The 19,033-nt window shown below is 41.9% G+C and overlaps 1 protein-coding gene across 1 annotated transcript in view; it reads right to left on the bottom strand.

Annotated features, from left to right (window-relative positions):
• Positions 1-19,033, bottom strand: part of MCPH1 (microcephalin 1) — a 629,434-nt gene that overhangs the window by 482,502 nt on the left and 127,899 nt on the right. The window contains exon 8 of the mRNA XM_030198944.1: positions 14,695-15,738. Coding sequence (XP_030054804.1) covers positions 14,695-15,738 — 1,044 coding nt within the window. The remainder of the gene's footprint in view (positions 1-14,694; positions 15,739-19,033) is intronic.

The following is a 19,033-nucleotide window of genomic DNA, read 5'->3' as shown; positions in this document are numbered from 1 at the left end:
CATAGTGCCGCTATTTCTTTCTGGGATCCCTCATCAGCTTCTGTCTTGGATTTATCCCATTAACTTCTTGCCAAACATGAGTCATGCGCATTGAGGTACTCTTACTGATGGTTGATTGTATGATGGATCATGTTGATTGTATGAGGGACCTGAGAATGCATCTTGTTAAGGAGCACACATACTGCTGCCATTACTGTCTCCATGTGTTGGCTATAAAGGCCCCACTTCTGGTACCAAGTTGTGATAGGGTGACTGCTCGTCTAGCCTCTGCGATGGCATTTCCACATCCTGAACTCTCTCGTCTTCTACAGGAAGGGTTTGGTAAAGCCCTTCCCCAACTTGGGAAAATTAAAAAAGAAAAAAAAAACCTGTTCCTGGTTCATGGAGCTTTGCTTAACTCAGCTTTAATTAAAAAAAAAAGAAAGAAAGAAAGAAAGGAAAAGAGAATCATGAGTTCCCTTTTTACTTCAACACAGTTCATGACAGCCATATGAAATGTCCATTTCTTAAGCCTTTCCATATAGTTTCCACAGTTCAAGTAAAAAACACTGTTCCATAGGCTCAAGGTCCCTGGAAGAAAACATTTCAATTCCGCCTTCTTTACGGCTTTTAGGAGCACTGTTGAATGGTTACTCCCTCAGCAACCCAGTGCCCATTTAAAAGTAATTTGCTTCAAAATGTCTTTGCCAAAAGAAAATCAGTTACCATGAGGAAGTATCAAATCCTTTCCTAAACTGCTGCAAAACACAAAGAATGCTGCTTTTCTTTTCTCAGGCCTACCAAGCAGAGCTAGAAGACCCTCTCTAAATCTTCTCAAAACAGGGAAGGCTACTCCCCGTTGTGCCCTCCACCTCTGCTAGCTGTACCTGGTTAAACCAGTTATAAAGAAGGCAAGTTGGACGGTTCTAAAAGCCCAAAAGGAAACCAAAAGATAAACCAACCTGTTTTTCTTCTAAGCTTACTCCCTGCTGCATTATTTTCCCAGTTCCAGTAATTTTGACTCATACAAAGTAGGACTATAAGCCCTCCTCAATGTCCATTAATTTATGAGATGCCTCTTCATACTTTTCTGGTATTACAACTGCCAGGTCTCCACACCTTCCGGAGAGGGTCCATAGCATATTTATTGGCAAGCCAGGGATTTTCCAAGGACAACAACACTCTAAATCTCTCTGCTGATGCTAGGCAACCATCCTCCTAGAGCAGGCTTACGTAATCCTCTTCTTGCAACTGGATGTTGATTTCCTCATGCACTACCTTTCCCCCTAGCTTCATAGAAAATGATGTCTGGTAAGAAGGATTCACCATAGCACTGGCTTCTGCTTTTCCCTTATTGGCATACATTATTTCTCCTCACAATAAGAAAATATGCATATTGGGTACAATTCTTTTCTTTTGTCAGAGGATTAATTGTTCTCTATTTGCTAACATGGCCTTATTGTACCCTTGTAGATTCACTAATTCACCAATTCTGATCTTTGAACCTCCGCTTCATTTCAAGAGCCTGTGAAACAACAAAGAGAGGATTCAAAGCACAGAGCAAGGTCCAAGAAACACAAAAGTACCAGGAGCCTTCACAAGCGAGACATATCCTTTAATTGCACAACATGTGTCTTGTACATCAATCTTGTACCACTGACCCAATAAGGGCCGTGTTTTGACACAAAACGCCTGTGTCAAGGGTCATTCAATCTCTGTTATTTAGAATGAAGAAACCAGCTGAAAGCTGAGTGCAAAACAAACGTGACTTAAGTCCACGCACAGTGTACATAAAACGTTCCTGTTTGCTCCACATAGTAGGAGCACAGCGTCACTCTTACTCCAAGCGTAATCTAGTCATTTCAAGAGATTGTCATAGTCCTCTCTTATGAAGCACAATCTCCTTATCTTCAAAAACTGGATAATCAATAAATGACCTTTTAAGCACCTGATATGATGGCTCTGATAATGAAGAAACTAGTTTCTATTGGTAGGTTTTTAATATTGTTGTGGAAAAACGCCCTCTCCTCCCTTCTAATAAGAATATCCAAAAACAGAATTTTAATAGCACTGCTCATTTGAAACCTCAGATTACCATCACATCCATTCAACCAGGACAGACACTCATCAAGATGTTGCTGGCTTCCTCTCTATAGTATCAGAACATTTTTATTATGTATGTGTTAACAATAAAATGTTAACACATACATAATATTTCTCTAAAAAAATCTCTCTTCAAAACTCTCTATATAAAAACTGGTTCTTGGGCACCATAGTTCTTCCCTTGATTTGTTGAAAAACATATCCTGAAATCCAAGAACTAAACTCATTAATTTACATATAAAATCACTGTAACCCTAGAATTATTTTGTCTTCAATTATTGCATCTTCTGTAAAATACTAAGCTTGTCATGTCTACATTTTTTTGTAAAGTAACCCTGATGCAGGCATGTGCCAACCATGTTGATTGTATGATTTTCTCTCACTTTCATATCACTGGTCTTTAACAAACATGTATTAGTTTTAACCAACTGTACATTACATGTTATTTGTTGGTTGGTGGTCCTGCCATTCTTCCCATTACAATAATTGTCACATCAGGATATGCTAGGAAGGTAAAGTTTCCAGATGAAATACATTACTGTTTCATGGAGCAGCTAGTCCAAGAACCAACAAAAAAAGGGAGCTATTTTAGACCTAATCTTTAGTGGAACCAAGAGATAATGAAAGTGGTCCACAAGACATTATCAAAATTGACTTAAATGGAAGGATACTAAAGAAAACTATTGCACTAACATTTAACTTTCAAAAAAGAAATTATGGTAAAATTACAATTGTAAAGGTTAATATCTAACATGAGGCATGGACATTCAAAAATGCTATCTTTGAAAGCTCGGGCCAAATGCATTAGAACAGGCAGACGGATAGCCAAAAGAAAGCCAGCGTGGCTAGAAGAAGAGATGAAAGAATTCATGGTAGTCAAAACAACATCTTTCAAAAATCAAAAGAAGATCTAAGTAAAGTCAAGAGAAAAAAAAGCAGAAACATTGGCAAGTTAGTTACAAAGTATTAAACAGAAAGGCAAACAAGAACAGTTTGAAAACAGATGGAATACACCCCAGAGTATTAAAGTAACACAAAAATGAAATTACATACATATTAGTAATTTGGACCCTATTATAAAAATCCTGTATGGTACCAGAAAATTGGAGGGTAGCCATACTAACACCAGAGTGATCTGGAAAACTACAGACCCACTCTGAGCCTGATAAATTAATGAACACAGTCACTGTTTCATTCAACAAAGCCAACATGGAATTAACGATAAAGGTGAGACAGCTGTACCTGGTATTTCAGAAATCATTTCCATCATGAGAGAATCCTGAGAGAGTTAAGTCATACAATAGCAAACAAATGTCCTATTGTGGAGGGAACTATTTAGATGATATAAACAGAGTAAGGCTATATGAACAATTTTCCCAATGGAGAAAGGTGAATAGTGGATTACCCCAGGGATCTCTTTTGGGACCAGTGTTTTTTTTAACATATGTATAAAGGATCTGGAAATGAGAACAAGTGAGGTGATCAAATTTGCAGACAACACAAAATTATTCAACACTAGTAAAAAAGGCCCGTTTCAGAGAAAATGAAACGGGCGCTAGCAAGGTTTTCGTCGCCAACACCCCCTCCCCTCCCTGGCCAATCCCTTCGTTGTTCTGCCATTGCTCCGCCCCCAACGTCATGACGTTTGACGCGAGGGCGGGGCCCGGAGCGATTCCCCCCCCCCCCCCCGCCTCCCTCCCTGCCTGCCAACCCCTTCGTTTTTCTGCCATTGGGGCCCGGAGCGATTATGGTGGCTTCACCACCACGAACCTTTTTGAAGGAAGTCAGGGCTTGGCTTCACTGACGTCAGTGTCCTCAGAACGTTGAGGGTGAGTTTTATTATAGTAGATTGTTAAACCATAAGCACATTGTGAGAAATGTTTTGTGTTATATTATCAAGTATTTATAACTTGCTAGCTCTCTAATTTCAGATTCAAGGCGAGTTACAAAAATAAAGAAACATAAAATATCAGGAATAACAGATACAAATATAAAAATAATTCATCACATAAAAGAGAAAATTAAAAACCCCTGTCATAGTAAACAAATGTTTTCAAAGCTTTGCAAAACAAATAATTTCCCATTAAGCATAATTCACTTGGAAGATTGTTCCAATAATGAATAGCTAAAAAGAAAAATGATTAAGAATAGACAGCATTAAACTGAGTATTCTTAATTAAAGGAAAAGCTAACAGCAAACAATTACATCTTGTAGAGACCCATCTTTGAATTAAACACATTCACCATTTGAGACCCACTTTCAAAGCACAAACCATTCAAAAACTTAAAAACTAAACAAAGTGTGTTAAAAATAACCCGAAATTTCACGGGCAGCCAATGCATTATTTCCAACAAAGGACTTATATGATTCAGCCATGTTTTCCGAAATATTAGCCTAACGTCTGAATTGACTGAATTCTAGAGAGTTGCTTAGAAGAAAGACTCAGGTAAAATAAATTACCATAGTCCAGTAAAGGTAAAATTGTTAACTGTATATTAATCTTAAAAATAATCACAACAGCGCCTTGTAAAATTGGGAGACCGGGCTTCAGAATGGCTTATCTAACTTAAAAGTGGACAAGTTCAATGTGATGTACATAGGGAAGAATAGCTCAAACTATAGCTATATGATACTAAGTTCCACATTAGCAATACATTGAAATCCTGATCAGTGTCCAGTAGCAGTCAAAAAAAAAGAGAGTGTTAGGAATTGTTAGGAAAAGAACGGAGAATAAAATGCATAATATCAAAATGTCTCTGTTATCAGTTCATGGTATTACAACACCCTGTGTATTGTCTGTAATTTTGGTTGCCACAATTCAAAGAATAGCTAACTTAGTAAAGATAAAGATGACTAAACTAATAAGGGAAATGGAATGATTCTCCTATGAGGAAAGGCTAGAGAGGATAGGACTCTTCGGTTGATAAAGAAATGGCTGAAGGAAGATATACAGAGGTGCTGAATTTTCATTTTATTTATGCTTATACAAGCCGTAAAGCCTGTTACAACGGGCAAAATTTCTGTTGTATGTAATGAAATAGCAAATGGGCAAGATTTTTTATTTGTGAAATGTAATTTAAAAGTTGATGAACGTAATGTCAGTTGATATGTATAGTACAGGTTTATATACTATGTTCTTTGTGTAAACAGCATTAGATCCTTCAGAATTCGAACCTTGTTATTGTTTGACTTGTGATTTCCCATATCACTTATTGTTCAAAGAGAGAGAGAGAGAGAGAGAGAGAGAGAGAGAGAGAGAATCTTTCTGTGAGAGTGAGAGAGAGAGAGAGAGAGAGAGAGAGAGAGAGAGAGAGACTGACTTATAGCCAGTTGTTTGAGGCAGCAAAGCAGGGCTCGTTTTTGAGTTGTGTGTGTGTGTATGTGTGTGTGAAAGAGAGAGAGAGAGGGCTGCTAGGAGTCCCTGTGACTGTGTGTGGGGGGGGGGGGGGGGGGGGGGAAGAGAGAGAGAATGAAAAAAAGACAAAGAACTTCAGCTCCGGTGGGAAGGGGGAGGTGTTCTGCTCTAAGCAGCTGAAAAAAATTACAAAAACAAAGCCAGTGCCAGCCCTGTACAGCAGTGACAGGAAAGCAGCAGGCTGCACACATCTGCCAACTGCAACCTGGGAGAGGAGAGCTGTGCATCATAGTGTCATCTTTAGCAGATCCAAAGTCAGAGCGAGGCTTGCAACGCTTCCTCTTTCATCTCTGAACGATGTTGTCATTTGCAAACAGCCTCCCCCCCTCTCTGGAAACGCATAGCGATGCTCGAAACTGCTTACGCACGCACTCTCAGACAGACCTAGAATAGGATAGGAAGACGACACTGTAGGAGGAAGGGAAGTAGCTGGCAGAGGAACTGGGACGAAGAGGTGTTGACCGGATGGAAATGGAGAATGGGCAGGGGGTTATAGATGGGATTAGATGGCTCTGAAAGTGTAGAGAAAGGCTTTATTGTGTGGACAATGCTCCTACCGATGTTCTGTTACATTCCTTTGCGACTGCATCCGTTTGGTAGAAAATCAGTTCACACAGCCAATCCCACGCCTCACAGGCTGGATGGCACTTCCAAGTTTCCAGGTGTGGGAGGAACATGTGCATTAATTGCATTCGCTGGGGACACTTGTAGTGCCACTCCCCACTTCCCCTTGTTCCTTTTCGCATTTGTTTAGCATTTTGAGAGGGCGGGAGCAGGAGGTGGGTGTGTTCATGTGTGATCGTTAGAGAGGAGCTGGTCATGGAGGTGGTTTGTTTTTCAGATCTGTGAATGCAGGGCAGGATAGCGATTTGCGGATGTGGTCCGTTGTAAGTAGGTGTTGGTTGGGGACGTGCAGTGGGGTTAAACAGCCATGTTACAGTTGCTGGCTGAGTACTGTTAGGCAGAGGTAAGCGGGGCATGGGGATCCGGAGCCCTCTTGATTGGTGCACTTAAGACATGTGGCTTCAGGAGGTGGGTGTGTTCAACGGAGGACGTCAGGGGGAGAGGTACCGACTTCGGCGGGGCAGGGGCACGGCTGAGATTTGTGAGGTGCCGCACATGGGTAACAGTGTGTTCAACGGAGAGTGCCCGCTTACAGGGCGGCTTGCGGCGTCGTCAGTGGGGGAGAGGTACCGACCTCGGCGGGGCATGGGCGCGGCTGCGATTTGTGTTTTAAATATTTGTGATGTTTTTTTAAGGGGTGGGTGGTGAGGATCGGTCCATCTGTCATTGTGGGAATGATTTTTCATTTGCCCTTAGTGGGTTCAGTGTTTGTAGGAGTGTGTATGCTTGTTGGCGCTGTTACAACCTGTAATAATGTCTGAAGTGTTGTGTGACGTGTGCGGCACGTCAGTCACTCATCATTTATATAGTAGGATACCACTAACACCTTAAGGTTCAAAGTTGTTTACAATAAATGAGAGCCAAGACAAACACTTGGGAATTACATACATATAAATTCTAGATAGCAGATTTTTAAAAGTCTTGTAAAGAGAGCCTCCAATAGCTCATATTTAAAAATCGTAGTAAAGTTCATGTGCTTCTTAAATTTACAGCAATTTTTAATGCACTATCCTATCTAAAAATTTGGGCTTAGTCTAGAACTTGTTTTTCACTGACGTTTTAGAACAGATTTTTTTTGTTGTTGTATAGACTTCTTAAATGTTTGATGCATTAGCATAATGTTAACTTAGTGCATGAATGAATGTTTTTAGTCTCTGCAGCAGATGAATCTAGAAACTGGTGGGATGTACCAAAGCAATCCATAAAGAGGGTGGGAAGCTGCTGATCCCCGAGACAAAAATGTCACTCAAAAAGAAACATCTGCCCTCGCGGTCACATCCACTCTATAACGCTTCAAAAATGTATGCGAAGAGGCCCAAGTAGCCACCCGACAGATCTCATCCAGCAACAGCACACTTGTTTCTGCCCACGATGCCAATGACACTCTCATAGAATGGGCCCATAACGCCTCCAGTGGAGACAGACACTCATAAGTACATAAAGATCGCCATGCTGGGACAGACCAAGGGTCCATCGAACCCAGCACCCTGTCACCGACAGAGGCCAAAAGAACAAGCAATTTGTCCCGCCCATCCTAGAAATACTGCATTATTTCCTCGTCCATTCAATAACATTCTATGGCTTTTTCCTCCAGGAAGCCGTCCAACCCTTTTTGAAGTCCGCTAAGTTAACCGCCTTAACACCTTTTCCGGCAGTGAATTCCAGAGTTTAACTATGCGTTGAGTGAAGAAAAATTTCCTCTGATTCGTTATAAATTTACCACGCTGCAGCTTCATCACATGCCCCCTTGTCCTAGTATTTTTGGAAAGCGTAAACAGACGCTCCACATCAACCCGTTCCATTCCACTCATTATCTTATAGACCTCTATCATATCTCCCCCTCAGCTGCCTTTTCTCCAGGCTGAAGAGCCCCAGCCTCTTCAGCCTATCCTGTTAGGGAAACCGTCCCATCCCCTGTATCATCTTTGTCACCCTTCTCTGCAACTTTTCCAATTCCGCTGTCATTTTTGAGGTGCGGTGACCAGAATTGAACACAATACTCGAGGTGTGGTCGTACCATGGAGCAATACAATGGCAGAATAATATCCTCATTTTTGTTTTCACTCCATAATATATGCTGAAGCAACCGCTTCCTTAACCCACCAAGCTATCAATCACCTTCAACACCGCATTGCTCCGCCGGGGCCCCAACAGGAGCACAGATGATCTGAACACCAGAACTCAAGACATCTGCAAATAACGGAGGAAAACACAAACTCCAAAGTGCCTAAGCTTTACAAAATCCACGAGATAGTCCTTCCTTCTACACAAAAGGAGAAAGAGAGGCTGTAAAAAGGACGGGACCATACACAAATTCATCCCAGACTCCGAAAATGCAGAAATGGATCTCGAAACAATGCATGGATCTTGGGAGACCCTACATGCAGATGCCATAGCCACAAAAAAACACTGTCTTCAGGGTAAGATCTTTGTCAGACGCCCTATGCAAAGGCTTGAAGGATGCCCCCTGCATAGCCTGAAGAACTAGATTCAGTTTCCAGGTCGGGCATGGCTGACAAAGCAGAGGTCAAAGGTGAAGAGCTCCCTGCAAAAAAACCACACCACATCCGGATGAGCAGCCAGCAAAGAGCCCAATACGTGCCCCCAGTAACAGGCTAGAGCTGCCACCTGAACTCAAAGAGAATTATAAGCCAATCCCTTCTGCAAACCTTCCTGTAAAAAGGTCAACAGCTGAGGCACTGATGCCTGCAAAAATGCACAGGCAGCACATCACACCACAAAGGTCGGCCACACTACAGCATAAGCTGTCGCAGTAGACTGCTTCTGAGCCCAAAGCAAAGTAGTGATAACCACGTGAATAGCCCTTCTTCCTCAGGTGCAAACTCTCAAGAGCCCGGCCATAAGACTAAAGCGGGAGGGATCCTCCATCTGAAATGGACCCCGATGCAGCAGATCAAGGGCTGACTGGAAGCCAACAATACACCTCCACCCGAAAGAACGCCACGGTCAATCTGGAGCCACATGAATGAACTGTTCTTTGTGTAGTCCGATCTTCTGGAGCATCCATCCGATTAAGGGCCACGGAGGGAAAATGTAAAGAAGCGCCGATTCTGCCCAGGGCTGCAGAAGGGCATCCAACATTGTGGACCCAAACTCTTTTCTTCTGCTGAAGAATCTGGACACCTTGGCGTTCACCAAGGTCCCTATCTGGTCTATCTCTGGCATCCCCCACTTCCGGCAAAACGCCTCTGCAGAGAGCGCCCATTCTACCAAACCCAGCAGATAGCGGCTGGGATAGTCCGCCTGTACATTGTGATGTCCCGCAACGTGTGCTGCCAAAAGGCACTGAATGTGGGCTTCCATCCACACCAGGAACTGCATTGCCTGTCAGTAAGTCCTGAAAAGCCTTTAAGGCATTCACCACCACTCGCAGCTCCAGCCGGTTGATTGACCACGCCACTTCCATGACAGTTCAACGCCCCTGAACATATCGGTGGAGAAAATGAGCCCCACAACCTAACAAGCTAGCATCCATAACCACCACAACCCACTGCAGAGATGCCTCCCCTGCTGCAAGTTGGAATCACGAAGCCACCAGCCCATGCTGTGCTGTGCCCAGGGCAATCACTGAAGACTTTACCGATACTCCTGGGATACCAGTGACCAACTGCTCAGAATGCATGTGTGCTCTCGCCCAGGGTACCACTTCCAGAGTGGTCGCCACAAGGCCCAAAACCTGAATGTAGTCCCAGGCCCAGGGGCTTGCCATCCTCAGCATGTTACACACCCGAGTATGAAGCTTGGCCCTCCTGCCCACCAAGGAAAACAAAAGTTCTGCAGAAAGAGCAACACAGTCCACAAAAGCAGAAAACACATCTTCTAATAGTTAAAAAAGCTTTTGTGTTTTAAAGTGGCAAGAATAAAAGCCTTTTTTAACTATTTGAAGACATGTCTTCTCCTCCTGCCCTCTGGCAGCCCTGCGCCATGTCAAATCGGACACCCAGGTAGCCCGATGTCTGAGACGGAACCAGGTGACTCTTTGGAAAAGATCATCCAGCCCAGTGACTGTAAGAGCATGAGAACCCAGTCAGTGGCCCTGAGACTCTCCTGTTCCAACTCTGCTCAGATCAGCAAGTTGTTCAGATAGGGATGCACCCCAAAGCCTTCCTTCCAAAGGAACACCACCATCACCTTGGAGAAGGTGCAGGGGAGCAGTAGACAGTCCAAAAGGCAGGGCCAGAAATTGAAAGTGGCACCTCAAAACCACAAAACGAAGATACCACTGATGCAGAGGCCAAATAGGGATATGCAAATAAGCCTCCTTGAAGTTCAGTGCCATAAGAAACTCTCCCGACTGCACTGTTGCCACTACAAACCACAGCGTCTCCATGCAGAAATGTTTGACTTTCAGTAATTGGTTCACCTTTCGGAGATCGAGGACAGGATGGAAGGAGCCCCCTTTTCAGGGTACAATGAAATAAATGGAATACTGACCCATGCAATCCTCAAGGCAGGACACAGGCACCACCACCAGGCCCACCAGAGACTGCAAACGTGGCCTCCCCTGCTACTCGTTTCGATGCCGTGATGCACTGGGACTCTCCAAGCAAGCATCGCTAATGAGAATTCTAGTTTGTAGCCATCTCTGATAATATCCAAGACCCACTAGTCCGAGGTGATTTTGGCCCAGTCTTCATAGAAAAGTCAGCCAATCCTTTATCCGAGCACAGAAGAGTAGACCAGCGCCCCATCATTGGGTGGAGCACACTCCAGCCCCCTTGTCACGCCGAAGTGTCACAGGGCCGCTTATCCCCTTGAAAGGAAGAGTGCTACTAGAATCCGTGGCGCCGGAACACCACAGATGCTCGACATGGACAGTACTACCAGGCCGTGAAACCCTCACTGAAGTCCAAAATAAAAAGAAGCCACTCACCACTAAAGGAAGGAGCAGCGTGGGTCTCAGGCAGCAGTGGTTCCTACCAGAAGCGAGCCTGCCACCAAACAGGCTCACCAAGCTTAAGCAAGCTAACTGTGTGTTCAGATGTAGAGAACTTCCATGCGGCTTTTTGCTTGTTTTTTAAACTGGTTAATCGGTTGAATCTTTGTTTTGTTTTTTTGTTGTTGATGAGGAAGGCTACACCCTAGGCAAAACCAAAGTAGAAAAAGAAACTGGGAGGAGAGGAAACTCGAGGTGAGGCAGGGACCCGGACAACCAGGTATGCCCCCAAGGATGGTTCCGCCTGGCCAAGCCCCCCTAGATCAACTAGCTAGTCCTAGCCCAGGAGCAGCCCCACACACAAATAATCCAGGAGCTGGTGAGAAGTCGTCACCGCCTGCTGGAGATGAGATATAAAATAGGTATATAAAATAATGAGTGGAACAGGTGGATTGTGAAGCGTCTTCACGCTTTCCAAAAATAGTAGGACTAGGGGGCATGCGATGAAACTACAGCGTAGTACATTTAAAACAAATAAGAGAAAATCTTTCTTCACCCAATGCGTAATTAAACTCTGGAATTCGTTGCCGGAGAACGTGGTGAAGGTGGTTAGCTTGGCAGAGTTTAAAAAGGGTTTGGACGGTTTCCTAAAGGACAAGTCCATAGACCGCAACTAAATGGACTTGGAAAATCCACAATTTCAGGAATAACATGTATAGAATGTTTGTACGTTTGGGAAGCTGCCAGGTGCCCTTGACCTGGATTGGCCGCTGTCGGGGACCGGATGCTGGGCTTGATAGGCCTTTGGTCTTTTCCCAGTATGGCATTACTTATGTACTTATACTGACTGAGGGGCTGGCCGTCCAGTATCACTGTCTTCAGTTCAGTGCTCTCTATCTCCACCTGCTGGTAGATGGACACAACCCACCAGTTTCTGGATTCATCTACTGCACAGGCTAAGGAAAGAAGAATACAAAGACCCATATGGAAGAAACAAAATAAAAGATATTAAAAACTAAATGGCAGTTTATCAAAGTAGAAACCTGACCAAAAGGATAGTACCAACCACTAGAAACAAACATACATGAGGAAAGGTTAACTGCTGAACAGGCTAATTATACTGCTAAAAAGATGCAGTTTCAAGTTCTACCTTCTCACAATAGTTAAACTGGACCAATGCCAAGCAGAAAGATTTACTATATGCTTATATTTAACCACTCAAAAAATGGATATTCTGGAAAGCATGGTTGGGTCTGGGAAGGGAGAGAAGGAGAGAGTGATACCAAGGTCAACTGGCTTAAATCTAGCTGGCTGTGATATAGTCAGCCAGGTTTAGACTAATTTTCAGCCCCAACTTGTTGACTAGAAGGAAGCCAAAAAAGCATCTATAACAGAGCTAGCAAAGCTGTAACCCAGCAGCTTTTTGAGAATATAGTCCATACCCTCTCCCAACAGTGTGGTAAGATCACTGTCAATCAATGACGGTCCCAACATCATGATTTTAATATAGTATATAGGATGAAGACGTTCTGACCTTCAACACTGTTTAGGCATCACAAATACTGTACATAAGTACATAAGTACATAAGTAGTGCCATACTGGGAAAGACCAAAGGTCCATCTAGCCCAGCATCCTGTCACCGACAGTGGCCAATCCAGGTCAAGGGCACCTGGCACGCTCCCCAAACGTAAAAACATTCCAGACAAGTTATACCTAAAAATGAGGAATTTTTCCAGTCCATTTAATAGCGGTCTATGGACTTGTCCTTTAGGAATCTATCTAACCCCTTTTTAAACTCCGTCAAGCTAACCGCCCGTACCACGTTCTCCGGCAATGAATTCCAGAGTCTAATTACACGTTGGGTGAAGAAAATTTTCTCCGATTCGTTTTAAATTTACCACACTGTAGCTTCAACTCATGCCCTCTAGTCCTAGTATTTTTGGATAGCGTGAACAGTCGCTTCACATCCACCCGATCCATTCCACTCATTATTTTATACACTTCTATCATATCTCCCCTCAGCCGTCTCTTCTCCAAGCTGAAAAGCCCTAGCCTTCTCAGCCTCTCTTCATAGGAAAGTCGTCCCATCCCCACTATCATTTTCGTCGCCCTTCGCTGTACCTTTTCCAATTCTACTATATCTTTTTTGAGATACGGAGACCAGTACTGAACACAATACTCCAGGTGCGGTCGCACCATGGAGCGATACAACGGCATTATAACATCCGCACACCTGGACTCCATACCCTTCTTAATAACACCCAACATTCTATTCGCTTTCCTAGCCGCAGCAGCACACTGAGCAGAAGGTTTCAGCGTATCATCGACGACGACACCCAGATCCCTTTCTTGATCCGTAACTCCTAACGCGGAACCTTGCAAGACGTAGCTATAATTCGTGTTCCTCTTACCCACATGCATCACTTTGCACTTGTCAACATTGTAAATATATATATTGCACTTGTCAACATTGTAAATATATATTGTAAATATATATTTCCAAAATCCATAATCCTGGTGATCTAAAAATCTTGCCAGTAGAAAATGTAATTGAAACTAAAGCTGCTTCATACAGAAAAAAAAAGCCTAGATTCATTACTCAAATAGAATCCCTATGGATTAAATTTAGAAAACAAATCTATAATTTTTTTTCTTGCCTATGTAACACTAAAAGACCACATCTCTTTAAACTTTCAAAATTACGAGAGCTCAGGGATTGCAGTTTGATTCCTAAGTTAGGATTTCTGCTCCTTAGGCTAACTAGGGCAGGAGATGCTGTGAAAGCATTCAGTCGCTCCCCCTTCCTAAGAGGTTTGGAGGGAAGACAGTTGAGACCATATGTTCTACCCTGACAGGTGATCAAAGAGACTCATGATTGTTAGGATCCAAAGGGAGGTAGGCCATATGTCCTCTGCCTCAGAACTGCTGACATTATGGCCCGAGTAAGTACAGGAGGGGAATATTAGAGTAGAAGGGGGGCAACAAAACACTCAGGTAATGCAAATGAAGACAAGGTTTGCCAGATCCTAACCTGACTCTGAATGAGTAGGAAGAAACAAACAGAAAATTGCAACATTAAAAAAAAAAATTCAACTTTGCTATTTGTAAAGTTCATTTTACTCTAATCAACTCAGTTATCTGAGTAAAGCAGAGGTATGCTTTTACCAGTTTTCAACATTACATAGATTGAAGATATTTATCAATTTGTCATCATTAATTATATTAGCATTCCACATTGATCTATTTGAAATTTCAGTACATATAACTTTGTGTATTTTTTAAATTATATTAGCCCTACATAGTTGGTTACAGTGAAATACAGGACAATGTGTAATGTCTGAATAAAGTTCACATACTTTTACTACTTCTTTTTGGCAGAACTTTCACTTTTTCTTCTGCGATCTTTACTAGTTCTTTGTAGTCTATCAAACCTAGCTTGTGTTCTTTTGCCTCAAGAACATCCAGATTTCTTTTGCCTTGAATACTATTTAATGCTTTATGTGCTACAACATTCTCCACATGAGCTGATAAAGTTTCTGAAGACGGTACTATATTCCCACAAATGGATTCAAATGCAGGTGGAATTCTAGTTTTTAAAACACACATTTTTGAGAAGTTATTTCTGCTGAATGTTTCATATCCAGTGGCATTCAAAATGCAAGGTTTCTTTTTACCTGTTTCTGAACCAAGACAAAAGCTGGACGTTCCCACAACCTCATTGTTTTGACTATCTGATATATTGCTTGATGTTAGTTCAGATTTTGAATGCAAGTTTTGTTTGGTTGTCCTTTTTAAAGAGTCTACTAAAGTATCAGTATTTTGAACACTTCTGGGTTTTTTATTATTATTACTACACTCTTTGACAGTTGCTTCTGGAGATTTTTTTCTCTTACTCCGTGAAAGTTTTTTTCCAAGCTCTAATAGAGGAGGGCTTGGTGATTTGTTCATCCTTTCTCCTAAAGAGAACCTGCTCAACTTTGTCTTGCTTTCTTTCAAGTTAATAGGTGAAAAATAATCCTCATAATCTTGAAGTTCAGCCTCTATGCCTGAAAAACCTTGTGAAGACTTGTTAAGTGTAGCCAACACAGGTGAAACATCCTCATCAGAACGTTTTGAAATCAACATTGGTGTTCTTCCATCCAAGCTAGAAAATAAACTATCGTTTCTTGAGTTGTTTTGCAACTTGCATTTTCTACCTTGTCCATTTAACAAAACAGGGGAGTTCAAATTAATCGAAGGGTTTCTATATGTAATAGGCTGATCTGCGATGACATCACTTGTAGAATCAAATTCGTTACTATCATTAATTGTAATTCCTGTTGGTTTCTCAGTATGAACACACTCATCTGGTTGTGGTCCAGAACACACAACCTTATTCTGTTCATTTGCAATTGTTATGGAGGATAACTCACATTGGTCAGTATCCCTATTTTTAAATATTGTTATGACTTTTCTCTTTCCAGAAGCCACTGCTTCTCCTATCCCAATTCCCTGCAGATTCAATTGTTTCTTTAAACTCGGTTTGTCAAGTTTCTGGGGAGACATAACTGCACCATTACTAGAAACAGGTAAATTGCCATCTTTTGTAGTTACTGTACATGCAGAGGTATCATTGTCAGTTTTCTGCACACACTTCAGGTTCAGATCTGTCTCCTTTCTGTACTTTGAGTTTTCCCAGAGGTCATCATAACTTGAGTTCAACGTTCCACTGACAAATTCTGCAAGATATCAAGAACAGTAATGCTAGTTAAAACAGTGAATGAAATATTCAAACTTCTGGGTGTTACTAATTGTGCCTGTTCAATAGTTTCATGAAGCTGACTTACACAGAGCTCTTCAATCTCCTTTGAAGATGATTTAAACATCAAGAGCTGAAAATCTAACAAACCTGCAAAAGTCCCATTTACTGAAAATATTACTAACAGTGAAATTTACGTATATGCAATGAGAAGGCAAAAACTAAATAAAGCCACAACCAGACATACCACAGATGCAAGATACTTAAAAAAATTATATATGCATTTTTCCAAAAAAAAGTAAAACTCTACCTCTCTAGCATTAGCAATATCTTCTCACTTTATTATTTTTCTTTTTTTTTTTTTTTTTTTAATAAAACAGACCTTCATGTCACCTACATGAGTAGTGACACCAAGCACCTTTCATCCATTTCCCATATTGTCTCTCAAAGTTCAGGATTCCAAAAGGAATGCTAGGAGATCACTGAGATATCAGAACCTGCTAAGGAACCAATGTGATATGTAGACAACAGTTGGCAGGAGCAATTTATAGGCTATAAACTAGACTGTTTTACTTTAGCTATGATTTCTCCTGCAGTCTCTGTGTCAACCCTATACACTGCATTTGACAGTCGGAACTTAATTAGTAGAACAAACTTAGCCCATCCTCAGTGCTATTGCTTCTCTGTTTGACATCCCAGGGCTGTGGAGTCAGTACAAAAATCCTTCGACTCCGACTCCTCAGTTTATGGTACCTCCGACTCCGACTCCTCAGTTTATGGTACCGCCGACTCCTCAGTTTATAATATGTATTTTTTTTGCATGTTGACAAAGAGTGCAGCATGCAAGGCTGCATGTTAATGTTTGGGTTTAAAATCTATGTCAATGTGACTTTTTATTTTATTTATTAAAGAAACTATAAATAGTCATTAATCCTAAAGTTTAAACAAAAAAACACACATAAAAAAACAAGGTTATGTTTATTGTTTTTTTTATCAAGTATAAAGTCATCATAGCATTAGCAAGTATAAAAATCTGGAACAACCACATCCTTTGGAAATTCTAGAACAACGTCCTTTGGAAATTTGAACAAAATCAAAGTTAACCTACATAAACCAAAAACATTTGGAAAACCTAAAACAACTTATATATTATTTAAACTTGTCATATATAGCTGTAGAATAGCTGTTAAACATAATCCAAAATTAACTAACATATTGTTCTTAGAAACAGAATTGCTTCTGCCAGATCCTCCTTCATAGAAGCCCTTAAATCTAATTTGATTATTTTCAGTGCTGAAAACAGTCTTTCAACACTGACTTGGGTGGGTGGCATTGCTGTTACGGTTCTAGCTGCATCACTGACAATCTCTGGATAAACAATGAGGGCTTCTTCTATAGTCAGTTTTGATGAGCGGTCAAACTTTTCCACTTCTTTTAATCCTTTAAAAAACTCTTGCATGAATTTCTTTATATGGACATTTACAAGTTGCTTTTCCATGCTTAACCGACATCGCTTTGCTTTTGATGCTTCCATTTTGTCCAAATAGGCTTGAAAATTCTCTTCTTCATTTGAAGAGGATGAACCTGAGTTACCATTACCACCAGTATTTATAGCTTTAGCTTCATCCAGTGGTTTATGAGTTTCAGGTAGCAACCCTTTCATGCGAACTGCTATGTCATAGAGTGCCTGTTTTCCTGTAGCAATTTGGTCACTGCTCAACAAAATTTGGCTCATTGGATCAACATAAATAGCAGCTAAGAGAATTTGATTATCCAGCAAGAGCTCCTCTCTTTTCCTCATTGAAGATACAATGCCATCAGCAATTAACCCCCTACTTTTGTTAAGATTATATATCAAGCCCTTCCATTCCAAGAAGAATTTACCTGGTGTTAAATCTTCATATTGCAGCTTCTTGGTAACAGCAAAAGGGTAAGAAAGTAGCCTTTCTAATTCTGTAACTTGAGCCCACTGGTTTTCTTTTAATGAAACATTTACATTGTCCAGTTCTTCAAGAAAGTCTTTTAGTTCAAGCAAACGCTTTATCATCAAGTGCTTCCCCAGCGCGTTGCTTGATCCAAAATGGCTCCTTTTCCAGCATGTCTCTTCAGAATAGCATCTGTTTTAGGAATCCTGGCTGCAACAGCTACTTGCCTCAACTTGCTAATTAGTGTAGCCGCATGACAATCCTTCAATCCATCTCTTATTGCTAGTTGCAGAGTATGAACAGCACAACGCATATGTTGAATGGTAATAAGCTTAGATGCTTCTTCAGCAATATCATCCAAATTTTCACAGCTTTCTTGAATTGCAGAACTGTCATCTTCTGGTATTTGTATGCTGCTTTCTTCATCAACTTCCTTCATTTTTTCAATTGTGCTTAACATATTTGAAGCATTATCAGTTAGAATACATAGAATGTGTTCCTTTTTAATTTCAAAATCTTCTAAAACACCTTCCACTAACTTCTGCAGATACTCACTGGTATGATGTGCCTGAGTGTCCTTTACTCCTAATGTCCGGGTAGAGAATGATACATACCTGTAGCAGGTGTTCTCCGAGGACAACAGGCTGATTGTTCTCACGACTGGGTTGACGTCCACGGTAGCCCCCACCAACCGGAACAAAACTTTGCGGGCGGTCCCGCACGCAGGGCACGCCCACCGCGCATGCGCGGCCGTCTTCCCACCCGTGCATGACTGTTCCCGCTCAGTTGAATGACAAGCAAAGGAATGAGTAAAACACAACTCCAAAGGGGAGGAGGAAGGGTAGGTGAGAACAATCAGCCTGCTGTCCTCGGAGAACACCTGCTACAGGTATGTATCATTCGCTTTCTCCGAGGACAAGCAGGCTGCTTGTTCTCACGACTGGGGTATCCCTAGCTCCCAAGCTCACTCAAAACAAGAACCCAGGTCAATTGAACCTCGCAAAGGCGAGGGCATAACAGAAATTGACCTACGAAGAACAACTAACTGAGAGTGCAGCCAAGAACAACTAACTGAGAGTGCAGCCTGAACAGAACAAAATCGGGTCCTGGAGGGTGGAGTTGGATTCAAACCCCAAACAGATTCTGCAGCACAGACTGCCCGAACCGACTGTCGCGTTGGGTATCCTGCTGGAGGCAGTAATGTGATGTGAATGTGTGGACAGATGACCACGTCGCAGCCTTACAAATCTCTTCAATAGTGGCTGACTTCAAGTGGGCCACTGACGCTGCCATGGCTCTAACACTATGAGCCGTGACATGATCCTCAAGAGCCAGCCCAGCCTGGGCGTA

Source organism: Microcaecilia unicolor, chromosome 3 (assembly GCF_901765095.1).
Source record: "Microcaecilia unicolor chromosome 3, aMicUni1.1, whole genome shotgun sequence".
In the NCBI taxonomy this organism is placed as follows: domain Eukaryota; kingdom Metazoa; phylum Chordata; class Amphibia; order Gymnophiona; family Siphonopidae; genus Microcaecilia; species Microcaecilia unicolor.
This window is presented reverse-complemented; position numbering and strand designations above follow the sequence as displayed.